The sequence below is a fragment of the Nelusetta ayraudi genome, unplaced genomic scaffold (assembly GCF_046127955.1).
Source record: "Nelusetta ayraudi isolate G7.1 ecotype Tasmania unplaced genomic scaffold, CSIRO-AGI_Nayr_v1 ptg000059l, whole genome shotgun sequence".
Classification (NCBI taxonomy): domain Eukaryota; kingdom Metazoa; phylum Chordata; class Actinopteri; order Tetraodontiformes; family Monacanthidae; genus Nelusetta; species Nelusetta ayraudi.
In genome coordinates, this window is record NW_027466109.1 from 459,534 (window position 1) to 471,638 (window position 12,105).

The 12,105-nt window shown below is 43.8% G+C and overlaps 1 protein-coding gene across 6 annotated transcripts; it reads left to right on the plus strand.

Annotated features, from left to right (window-relative positions):
• Nucleotides 1-3,077: 3,077 nt before the first annotated feature.
• exoc1 (exocyst complex component 1) lies at nt 3,078-12,057 on the plus strand. 6 transcript variants are annotated; one of them, XM_076039590.1, is made up of 21 exons: nt 3,078-3,180; nt 3,878-4,009; nt 4,098-4,228; nt 4,589-4,748; nt 5,022-5,039; nt 5,576-5,763; nt 5,862-6,089; nt 6,669-6,801; nt 6,922-7,031; nt 7,347-7,415; nt 7,919-8,068; nt 8,172-8,280; nt 8,817-8,861; nt 9,166-9,329; nt 9,423-9,536; nt 9,848-9,927; nt 10,043-10,271; nt 10,357-10,540; nt 10,639-10,838; nt 11,313-11,507; nt 11,608-12,057. In XM_076039590.1, the coding sequence occupies exons 2-21, from the start codon at nt 3,886-3,888 to the stop codon at nt 11,758-11,760; spliced, it is 2,784 nt and encodes a 927-aa protein (XP_075895705.1). In that variant the 5' UTR covers nt 3,078-3,180; nt 3,878-3,885; the 3' UTR covers nt 11,761-12,057. The 6 variants fall into 6 exon arrangements, with proteins under 6 accessions (XP_075895705.1, XP_075895707.1, XP_075895708.1 ...); XM_076039592.1 differs by lacking the exon at nt 8,817-8,861; XM_076039593.1 differs by lacking the exon at nt 7,347-7,415.
• Nucleotides 12,058-12,105: the final 48 nt, after the last annotated feature.

The following is a 12,105-nucleotide window of genomic DNA, read 5'->3' on the forward strand; positions in this document are numbered from 1 at the left end:
CTTCCTGCCACAGTCCAACTGGATATTATAATTATTATAATATGCACCCTAAATACTGTTTGATATTGTTTATATTATTACATGAACAGTTTGTGTTTTCTTTTTTTTGCATGCGTTACACCTCTCTGTGTATACTTTTCTCTACTTACTGTACAAACACAAGTGCTCTGTTGCTTTTGCCACAGAAATTGTGGAAATAATTATGTTTCAAGTAGACTGCATGCTGCTGTCATTGTTTTCCTTGTTTCCATCCACACCCAGCCTAATAGAATATTATCCATGAAAGATCCGATCTGAGATGAGGAAAATGTCTGGCAGTGATTAAAAGTTTGGACATGACAAATTTGTTCATTTGTTCTCTCGTCAAGAGTGAGACGTGGTCATATTTTATGAACTTCCTTCAGGTCGCCATCCCTTCCTGTGTTGGTTTTTTGCTCTGCTGGCAACTTCATCCATTTATTTTGTGTCTTCATTTTCACTCCCAACATTTCTGCCTCTGCGTATTCCATAACTCTCTCTGCCTTGCCCTGACCTCGTGAAAAAACAAAAACAAACAGGAAAGTGCTTTTACAAAAGCATGTAGGCACATACATGTGCACATTTTAAACAACATAATTACGTTAAAAGATAATCAACCACCATCTGACGGACAAAAAGGTTCACTTGCCGAGTTGTTCATGTAATAGCAGCTCTGACGCTTGCTTCAGTTTGGAAGGCTGGTCTGTTCTTCCCCGATGTGTAATTTGGCGGTGATGAGGTAAGTCTTCGCCTTTGTTTGGGGTCGCTAATGCGAGCATTCTGTGTTTCTGTGACGTGGCGTATCTACTGATGCTATCAAGTGTCGTGATTATATACTTTTAGAACGGAACTGAGGAAACCATTGCACAGGAATCAAGAGAACTTTTAATGTGCGCTTGGGTCCAAAGGTTTTTATTTCACTACAGTTGCATTACAGAGAAGACTCTGAGACTGAACGCAAAACTTCCCATGTACAGGCTGAAATCTGAACATCTGGGTTTATTATTACATTCTGAAAATGCAACAAAAATGCACCTGAAGGAACACTGACGATGCCTTGTTGAACATAATAAAGGCGCTGCATTTTGCAAAATTGCCCTTACCAGCAATAATGTGCGTCTCTATCCTGCCAGCGAACGCCACAGAAATTAGTGCAGCTCCATCTTGCGCTCCTTATGTTTGCTCTGCTTTTCAATAACCTCTACGTGCTAAAATGCACAGTCAAGTGCATCTTAATTTTATGAAATCACAAAGGGGACAGCTACTCCTCCCTGGTTATTAACACCACCCCCAATCTGGTGTTGGCTCAGCCCTCCAAGACCTGCCTTGTGTTTGTCTCATTCCAAGGATGTGGAAAGTCTAACAAAGCATCAGTTTCCAGCAGGTTTACCAGTTTTATTTTACCTGTTGGCTGTAAACAAAGTGCTAAATATGCTTGGTTTTCGGAGACACTTAGTATTTTGAGGTAAATAACTCAAAACATGGGACCTTTAAAGGCTCGCACTAAATGTCATCCAGATAGCAACTGAAACGCTTTCAGAAACGGGGAGGGGGGGGGGGGACAGTGTGAATGTCAAATGTAGATTACACAGATGTAATCACTGTCCCCCTGGCACTGTGAAAAGCCCTTTTGTTTATGAGTGACATCTGCATGTCATCCTCTGCGTGTCAACGGGAGGCTCCCTCGACAGCAATGACACAGCAGCAGGTTCATCTCATGGGATCACCTCCCACCCACAACAGCCAATTTGCATGCCAGACTTTCATTAATGCACATGCTAACAATAATTCACATTTTTTGCCAAATTATAACAGGCTGCATTTATTTCCATTCCTAGACACCAGGTGATTTTTTTTTTCTCTCTGCCAGCCGCTACCTGTTTGTAGGTGCATCAGCACAATAAAGACCTCTGACATTTACAAAACACATAAGCATTAGATCTCAGAATAGCAGAAATGGTGGGTGAATCATTAAGAAAGCACAGAACTTGGCAAAGCACAGATGTTGAGGGTTCTGTTTATATGACTGTGTTCCATAAAAACATTTTCCTATAAAATAGCAGAGAGAATGAGCAAAACAAATGCTTTTAAAATGGAGCACCATACAATGAAATGAAGACAAAATAATCTGCGTTTTAAATAGACATAGTGAAACAAGTTTATCTGCTGGACCATCAATGTTTGTACAAACGCCAGTAAATTAATTAATTTAATCTTGATGTTTTTTTTGTTTTGTTTTTTCATTGATATGAATGCAATATTATTTGAATATGTGAGTGAGACAATATGACTTTTGTATACCAACTCATTAGTTAGATAAAATATACTGTATACCACATATTTATAATTTGTTCCTCTTGGACCCTTGTGAGCTATGTCACTGGCAGCAGTAAAAATTGAAACATATGAAATATACAAAAGCTATATTGCTCATTTGGGAAAATCATTGTTGTTGCCACAATGATTTAAGGCCAGCTGGGATATATCGAAGACCTATTTCAACTTGTTTTTCAGATGCTTTGCCACAATGTTGATAATCTGTATCAATAAAATCTTTTGGCTTTGATGGTCTAGTACATTGTCACATAAAAAACATGAAAACACAAGGCACCAGTTTCAACACGAAGAACTCAAATACGGATTAAAAAAAAAAAAAGCTAGGGGGATTGACTGTAACTTTAAAATGGAGAAACAGCGTCCCCTTCTGCCCAATAAAAGACTAACAATTGCCTCACGTTCAATCAACATGTTACTGGAAATACTGTTTGATTTGATTTTTTTTTTTTTTTTAATGCATGTTAGAACAAAATATTAAAAAATATATATACAATGAGGGTAAATTACAAAATATTGAGCTATTCTTGCTGTTTTCAAATAAATAAATAAAAAGACTGGGCAAATAAATATTTTAAAGAAAATTACTTCTTTGTAAACTGATATACATACACACACACACACACACACACACACACACACACACACACACACACACACACACACACACACACACACACACACAGTAGACACGTTTGAGGTTGAGGTATATTTGATGAGTTTTTTTTGACGCGGTTGACGACGTTGCTTTCACATGACATCCTGCTCTGTGGACCCGGAAGTGAGAGGGCGGTGCTTTGCATCCGGCAGTTGGACTGCTAAAACAAGGTAACCTGTGTCTAATGTTAATCTTCCTGTAACGAGGACATTACTCAAAGTGTTTTGATCAGAGTGCATCACAGGTGGATCGGGTCAGTGCGATCAGCTGTGCTAACGCTTCAGCTATCAAAATAGCGATCTGAAGTTAGCTCTATTGAGCTAGCTAGCTAGCAACATAGCTAGAAGACAGATAACAACAGATGCCTGAGTGAATTATAGAGCATAGTATAAGGGCTCCTGGTCGCCTTTTTACTGACTCGGAATTTGAAAACTATTGTCACGACTCCTGGGATAAATCCGAACCTTTTTGAATAATAATAATAATAATAAAAAAAAACACCCTGTGAGGTAGGCAGTATTCTTACCCAATGCGAAACTCACGAATGTAAATACAACGGAAAACACCTCATAGCGTGAAATCCCGTACGATAACGGCAAAAGAAAACGTTCGTATTGGCATGTTCCCATATAACGCGGTGTTGTTAGATCGCTTACCTTTAATTGCCGACAACCTAATGTGGCATGTTTATTGTTTTTGTTTTTTTGTTTTTTTTGGTATTTAATGACTTGGGTCTGCGTCACTGGAGCCTTGGATGACAGACATATTTGAAAAATGGGCTTAATATCTGAGCACAAATTAAAATTTGTTGCTCGGCATTGTTTTTGCCGTTGGATCCCTGCTGAATTCCTGATGTACCGTCCACAGCATCCACCATGACAGCCATCAAGCACGCTCTCCAGAGAGACATCTTCACGCCCAACGATGAGCGTCTCCTTTGCATCGTTAATGTCTGCAAGGCTGGGAAGAAGAAGAAGAACTGTTTCCTCTGTGCCACAGGTAGGCAGGCGCGCAGCGGCCTTAGACGAATATTAGCAGCAATCAAACAAGGCTGTGTGTGTGAAATTGTCTTGCCTTTCTGTCTAAGTCACCACGGAGAGACCTGTCCAGGTGAAAGTGGTGAAGGTAAAGAAGTCTGACAAGGGGGATTTCTACAAACGGCAGCAGACGTGGGAGCTCCGAGATCTCACAGAAGTGGATGCCAAAGATGCCAGCAAGGTGAGAACAATGACATGTCTGTACTTTGTCACATTAGACCTCAGCGTCCTCGGGCTGCTCCAGGCCGAGGGTGCAGCCTCACGTCCTTTGCAAAAAAGTTTTTTTTTTTAATTTGTTGCACCATGCTAACTTATTTCCTTTACCTGGTTTGAAACCAAATCTCCTCTATGCCAAGTTTCAACAGGTGTAAATACAGATTTCACATGTAGGTTACTTTTTAAAGTAGGTGAAGGCCGGCAGTCACAAAAAAGGCAATAAAACAAAAGTGGGCATCAAGAGCTGCATTCTAAACTCAGTCGAAATCTGGTCTGCCTCCCTCATTCACGTCTCCTTTGTTGTTCTTTATCACTCGTCATTTAGGAAAACCCTGAATTTGACCTTCACTTTGAGAAGGTGTACCGCTGGGTTGCCAGCAGCACTGCAGAGAAGAACTCCTTCATCTCCTGCATCTGGAAGCTCAACCAGCGTTACATGAGGAAGAAGCTGGAGTTTGTGAACGTTAGTTCTCAACTGCTGGAAGGTAAGAGAGCTGCTGCATCTTTTTCACTTTTCCACGTTGGATTATTGCATTGACATAAAAGGCCTGTCTCTCTCTGAAGCCTGTAAGCCTTCGATCTGATTCAGCCCGAAGCTCTGCTGGTTTCTGCTGAATTCTGTCCTTTTTTTTTTAACGGCATGTTTTTTCGAATGACGTATTTGAGCTCCGCTGCTCTGTGTCTTGATTTGTGGTTTGGCTTTCTGTGTTAAATTCCTCTTTATTCTTGCTCTTCTCTCTGAAAACTTCTTTGGCCAGAACTTCCTAAAGCGGAAGGTTGGTAGGACTTAACTCCCCCCCCCCCCCCCCCAACCCCTCACCCCTCCCTGTCTGATGTAATCTCATAAACGTTCAACCATCATTGTCATTAGTGACTCTCACCTCCTCGCAACTCCTTATAAATTGTTTCAACCTAAATATGGACGGGCATGATCCATTTTTTTCATCTTAACACATTTATTTTTCACTTATATATGTCACATATGTCAGTCAGAGTACTAGCTGACGTTCTAAATGTCTGTGCTCTACATCTAATCCAAAAGGTGTGATGCATTGTAGTAAACATTGCCTCAGAGCACAGTACTGTTAAAATGTCATTTAATTTAGCCAAATTGATGTTATTTGTTTCCCAATGCACAGTGAGCGATTGAGAAAGTAGTTTCAAATGGTTGCACAATCCATCGTTGTAACAGCCATTCCTTAATCCATGTGGAGCGTAGTGTAAACGTCAGTGTTGGTGTGCCTGGGTTCGTCCCGCGGTGGCTGCAACCATGTCGCCCTGACGCGTTTTCCTCTTTTGTTTGTGGCACCAGAGTCGGTACCGAGCGGAGAAAGCCAGAGCGTCGCGGGAGGCGACGAGGACGCTCTGGATGACTACCAGGAGCTGAGCACCCGCGAGGAGCAGGACATCGAGGGCATGATGGAGATGTGCGAGTTCGCCATCTCCAATGCCGAGGCTTTCGCGGAGCAGCTCTCCAGGGAGCTGCAGGTTCTCGACGGGGTGAGCGCAGCTGCGTATATGCTGAGCACAGTTGACCCCTGTGAGATCGATGAAAGCCGACTGGTATGAACCCTTCCTGCTGTTTCCCCGCTCCCAAGGCGAACATCCAGTCCATCATGGCTTCGGAGAAGCAGGTGAACATCCTGATGCAGCTGCTGGACGAGTCGCTCGGGGAGGTGGACAACATCGAGGGCAAGCTGAGCAGCTACGAGGAGATGCTGCAGAGTGTCAAGGAGCAGATGGACCAGATCTCGCAGAGCAACCGCCTCATCCAGATCAGCAACACCAACAACGGCAAGCTGCTGGATGAGATCCAGTTCTTGGTGGTGAGCGACGCACAACGCGCTACGTGACTTGTGATTTCAAGGGGACGTGCCATAAACTGATTTATGTATTATTTATTTTTTTGCTCCAAATTTTTTTTATTGATTTTTCTACACAGAAGCAAAATTGAGCAGAAATATTACAAATATAAGCATCACAAAACCCCCTTGCTCCAACAGATTAAATAGCCTTACAAATATACAAATATTACAAATATAATAAATATGTATTTATACATACAAATTTATAAATACATAATAGTTTTAATATATAGAAAAAATTATTAAGTAAAGAAATAAAATAATAATAGTTAAAACAGTATTTTACTTAAGTGAATAAAACAAAGATCAAAAAACAACCCCCCCAAAAAAAGGAAAAAAGACAATCAAAAATGGTCTTTATGAGTTTCAAAATATACACAATACAGGATCAGTCACATAAACCATCAATATTAGTGATACCTAATTTTCTCTACATAGTTTAAGAAAGGTTTCCATGTCGTATAAAATTTTTGAACACATCCTTTGGTAGAATTACAAAAGGATTTATTTGATGATGCCAGTCTTCCGTTCCTCTCCTAGAATTACATGGACTTGTCCAAAGGACACATCAGAGCCCTGCAGGAGGGAGACCTGACTTCTCCCAAAGGCATCGAGGCCTGCATCAACGCCTCAGAGGCCCTCCTGCAATGCATGAACGTGGCTCTGCGGCCAGGTGAGCTGACATCCCTGCACTTGGTTAAGGAAACGACTTCAATCTGATCGCGGGATCGTGTTTTATGTGCACGTCCGGTATTTGCCTTTGCCAATCGTGTGTGTCGCTCTTCACGCGTAGGACACGAAAAACTGATGGCTGTGACGCAGCAGCAGCTGCTGTTTGCTGAACTGAGAGACTTTTTTGCCCGCCGCCTCACCAATCACCTCAACAATGTTTTTGTTCACCAGGTAACACACACACACACACACACACACACACATATGCATAGTCATGGGCTAGTTACTGCTTTCAATGCGGATTTAAAAAGGTCACATTTTGTCGAAACGTTCAATCCAGCAGCCAGGCTTCTATTCCGGTCTCTTCTCTTCCTGTCCCGCCCACTTCACACTTCCTTTTCAAGCTCGACACTTTTCCCCAGGTTTCCTCGTGTCACTTCCTTCCGGCTGTCTCCCCACCTTGTTCTCAACTCTCTTCCGCTTTTTTTCCTGCCTGTGCGGCTCGAGCCGAACCATCCTCACTCTGCTCTTTGTCCTTCGTCTCAGTTCAACCACTTCAGTCACTTCAAAATGACCCTCCCTCAGTTTTATAGGTCCTCCCGTCTGTCGCTGCCAGTGAGTACAGCCACACTGCTCTGCTACCCGCCCACCTAGTCGCCTCCTCGCTAACGTTTGAGCTCCCAGATGTCAACCCCAACTCACCTCTCATTGCGTCAGAGGCTCTTTTAACGGCTTGCATCGGACATGCAGTGTATAAACCGCTGAGGGGACAGAGCCTGTTGTTCTCCTCCCCTCATCATGTAACAGCTCAATGCTATTTACGAGGTTCTGCAGCTAATATGAAACTCTGTGCTTGTGTGCTTGGACCGCATGTCTAACAGGCAATGGAAACTTAACATGGTATCACAACAAGAAGCATTTCAATTAGGCTTTGCCCGGGAAAGGAGTGGGTTAAATTTGAATTAGTCATGCATTATTTAAAAATGAGGCGTCCAAAAGTTGAGGTGACATATCATCGTTGAAATTAAAAGAGTCATACGTGCCGTGTGCGTTCAGGTGAAGCCAAGGGTTTGTCTGTGCTAAAAACCTGCACTGCTTCCCCTCGCCGTGTTGCTCAGGGCCACGACCAGAGCGCCACGCTGTCGCAGCACACCGCTGACCTGTCCCTGCCCAAACACAGCCCACTGCACCGGGACCTGCTGCGCTACGCCAAGCTCATGGAGTGGCTGAAGAACACCCACCGGGAGAAATACGAGGGCCTCTCCAGGGTCGGTGGCGTTACAGGAAACACTTGTGACAATAACTTATCCTGTTTGTCTGCTGAGACGAGAAGACAGATGTTGTTTGTCCTCTCCTTGTCCTCCTCCTCAGACGTACGTGGACTACATGAGCAGGTTGTACGAACGAGAAATCAAAGAATTCTTTGACGTGGCCAAGGTAAAGATGGCAGGAACGAGCAAGGAGGCCAAGGGGAAGTTCGGTAAGGGCAGACTCTCAGGGAGCATTGCAGTGCTGACTTTGACCTCGGTGTGTGTCTCTGCCTCGTCCTTGTCCTTCCTTCCTTTTTAAATTTAACTCAAAGGCAAACGTGTGTAAACATTTTTATCCACTTTTTATGGCACCACCACTTGGAGCTGAATGGCTTTCTAACTTACAATAACGGGAAACAGTTTTTATATTTTGTTACATATTGGCTGGGGGGGGGGGAAACTGCACGTTATTGTTAATGTTTAGTATGTGGCGGTGTTTCTTGGTCAAGATTCTGCTCCTGTGGAATCTTCTGCTTTCATCGTTCTGTAAAAGCTTTTTTCCTTGCTGAAAACAACAACAGCAAAAAAAATAACAACAACGAGCGTTTGTTGCCCAAGTTGTCATGTTGAGCCTCTGCGGTGCACCTCGGCATATGTGTAACTACATCTAACGGCCTAAGCTTCTGTCCCCTATACCCATGCTGCATGTTTTTTTAAGCTTAACCTGTCTCTGTCTCTGATGCCTGCCTCTTTTAACTGGCTGCAGCCACGCTTCCGCGGAAAGAGAGTGCACTCAAACAGGAAACGGAAAGTAAGTACCACATTTAGATGGAGCCGTTCTACCGATAATTGTCCGCTCGGTACCTTCCATAGATGCACTTAGAGGAATCCTTTGCTGAAAATCGCCACGCTGCATTTCATATGGACCTCACTGTGCTCACCGTGCATCCGGGCACTTTGCTCTGGACTTTCCCTTTATGGCAGAATGCGTCGCAGAACATTTTCCCTTTCTTTTTGTTTTGTAAGAATAATAATTTAAAAAAAAAGCTAACCTCTGACTGGCGTGATGAGTCCACGCCTGGCTCGTGATGCTACGTGTGCCGTGTCACTTGCAGGCCTCCACGGCAGCTCTGGGAAGCTGACAGGCTCCACCTCCAGCCTGAACAAGCTGACGGTGCAGGGCTCCAACAGCCGGCGCTCCCAGTCGTCCTCGCTGCTGGACATGGGCAACATGTCCGCCTCTGACCTGGACGTGGCCGACAGGACCAAGTTTGACAAGGTGACAGAGCCAGAAATAAATGAGTTGCTCAAGCTCAAAACGCATTGATGTCGCGCAGAAAAGATTCACCGAGGTTCTCCTTTCTTCTTGCAGATATTCGAGCAGGTCCTCAGCGAACTGGAACCCTTGTGCCTTGCGGAGCAGGACTTCATCAGCAAGTTCTTCAAGCTGCAGCAGCCCCTGGCAGTTCAGCCTCCACTCGCCCAGGTAGACGATTGAGTTTGAATGTGATTCATGTGGTTCCATAGATGTGACGCCTGCATTCCTAAGATCAGGTTGGAGTTGGAGGGACTTTGACTTTGAAGAAAAGCTGCCCGTCATGCAGTTTGTCTCCCTAAAGATGTTCAAATCACTTTGCCAACCTGGCTGACATTTCGACCATCATGCCAGAATAAATGAAGCACATCGTTATTTTACTTTACAAGACAAGTTCGACAAAGGGAATGTTGTGTTGGCCTGAAAGTGTGATATGAGACAGTTGGAGAGACTGAAAGTCCGGATGTTTCATGTATTCTCAGCCTGAAACGGAGGACCCAGACGGCAGCACGACATCAAGAGCGCCTCCCCAGTCTGAGCACAGACACTCTTTATCATCGGAGTGAGTTGGATTATTGCCACTATCCATATCTTCCCTGACAGGCTCTGTTCTTTTCGGCTTCCCCCTGCGGTGACCTTATTGTGTTTTTCCTTTTCGCCACTCTCCATGACTCAAGGAAAGACATGGTGCGCGTCATGATGAATAAAATCTTCCAGTGCATCGAGACGGAGCTCAACAGCCTCATCGCTCTAGGAGACAAGATTGACAGCTTCAACTCGCTCTACATGCTGGTGAAGATGAGTCACCATGTATGGACGGCGGAGAATGTTGACCCCGCCTCCTACCTCAGCACCACTCTGGGGAACGTGTTGGTCACAGTCAAGAGGAACTTCGACAAATGCATCGTGAGTAGAAGAGAATTTGAGTTTTCGGACACATTTAACATTGATTGGAAAATGTTATGGTATTCAACCCCCCCCCCCTTTGCAGTCTGGACAGATTCGACAGATGGAAGAGGTGAAGATTTCCAAGAAAAGCAAAGTTGGCATCCTGCCTTTTGTTGTTGGCTTTGAGGACTTTGCTGAGCTGGCAGAAACAATCTTCCGTAACGCAGAGCGCCGGGGGGACTTGGATAAAGCTTACGTCAAACTTATCAATGCCGTTTTCATGAATGGTGAGACCAAACAAAGGCTGCTTAGTAACTTTACTGTTGATTAACATGTGTGCGATGCCTCAAATCTACTAAAAAAAAACTGCTTTGTCCTTAACTAGTGGAAAAGGTGGCCAGTGAAAGCCAGAAGACGCCGCGGGACGTAGTGATGATGGAGAACTTCCACCACATCTTCTCCACGTTGTCACGTCTAAAGATCTCCTGCCTGGAAAAGGAGCGGCGAGACGCAAAGTACAAGTACACAGACCACCTGCAGTGCTACGTCATCAACTCGCTGGGCCAGCCTCTGGAGAAACTCAATGTAACTCCACAAATTGTGTTCTTGGATATAAAGTTCCCATATGCAAATTTCCCTTACTGTTAAACTAACGCTAAAACCTAGCTATCCTCTAAACCTGTCTTGACTAGAAATGAGAAACGCCCATCGTTCAGCTCTTGTGCTTTCACCAATTTATGGAAATATTGTGCTAAAAGACACAGTTATGGAAGTAAGTCTTTTGTGATGGCACGCGCTAAAACCACCTTCAGGATAGTGGCAACACTTCCAGTCAATTGTCCAACAAAGCATCAAATTAGCTAGAAGCTAAAACCTAGCATTTTAGCTGGAGGATGCAGACAGACGGCTAAATTTGCTGTTTCAAGAGAGCAATGGGTTTGTTTTCTACTCAGAAATATACAATACTTTATTAAAAGTACAATATGGAATCTTTTATATGAAAATGTAACCTTGTTCACTTGATTATGTTTTAGTGACACTGTTCTGTCCATCCTGCAGCATTTCTTTGAAGGCGTTGAGGCCCGCGTAGCGCAAGGTGTCCGCGAGGAGGAAGTGAGCTACCAGTTGGCCTTCAACAAACAAGAGCTGCGTAAAGTCATCAAAGAGTATCCTGGCAAGGAGGTGAAGAAGGGACTGGAGAACCTGTACAGGAAAGTGGACAAACACCTGTGTGAGGAGGAAAGTCTGCTGCAGGTGAAGGAAGAAGACAAAATTCATCTCATCCTCTCATCACGAGTGTCACGTTTGTCTTCTCGATCTCTGACCACTCGCACTGTCACTTTTGCTCCACCAGGTGGTGTGGCACTCTATGCAAGACGAGTTCATCCGTCAGTACAAGCACTTTGAAGACCTGATCGGCAGATGCTACCCCGGATCTGGAATCACCATGGAGTTTACCATCCAGGACATGCTGGAGTATTTCTCCAGCATTGCTCATTCTCACTAGTCCAGCCTCAATGCACTTTTTTTTTTTTTTTTTTTTTTTTTAATATATATATATGTATACAATTTAAGCATGCTGTTCATGACTGATGTTCTCACAGCCGATGCCCTTTTGATGGAATGTTAATGAATATTTCCTCTGTGTGTCTGTCAAAAGAGATTTGTACAGTGGCGAGCGGGCCAGAGGTGTCTGTGCCTGTTTTCTTGAAATCAACAAACTCTACACTAAAATACTGAGTTTTTTGTTTGATCCTATTATGCTTTATGTACATAATAAACTGCTGGTTGCTCACCCGTCCAATTTTTTGTTTTTTGCCTTTTGTGTGCACCGCATCGTGGAGCGTCCTTT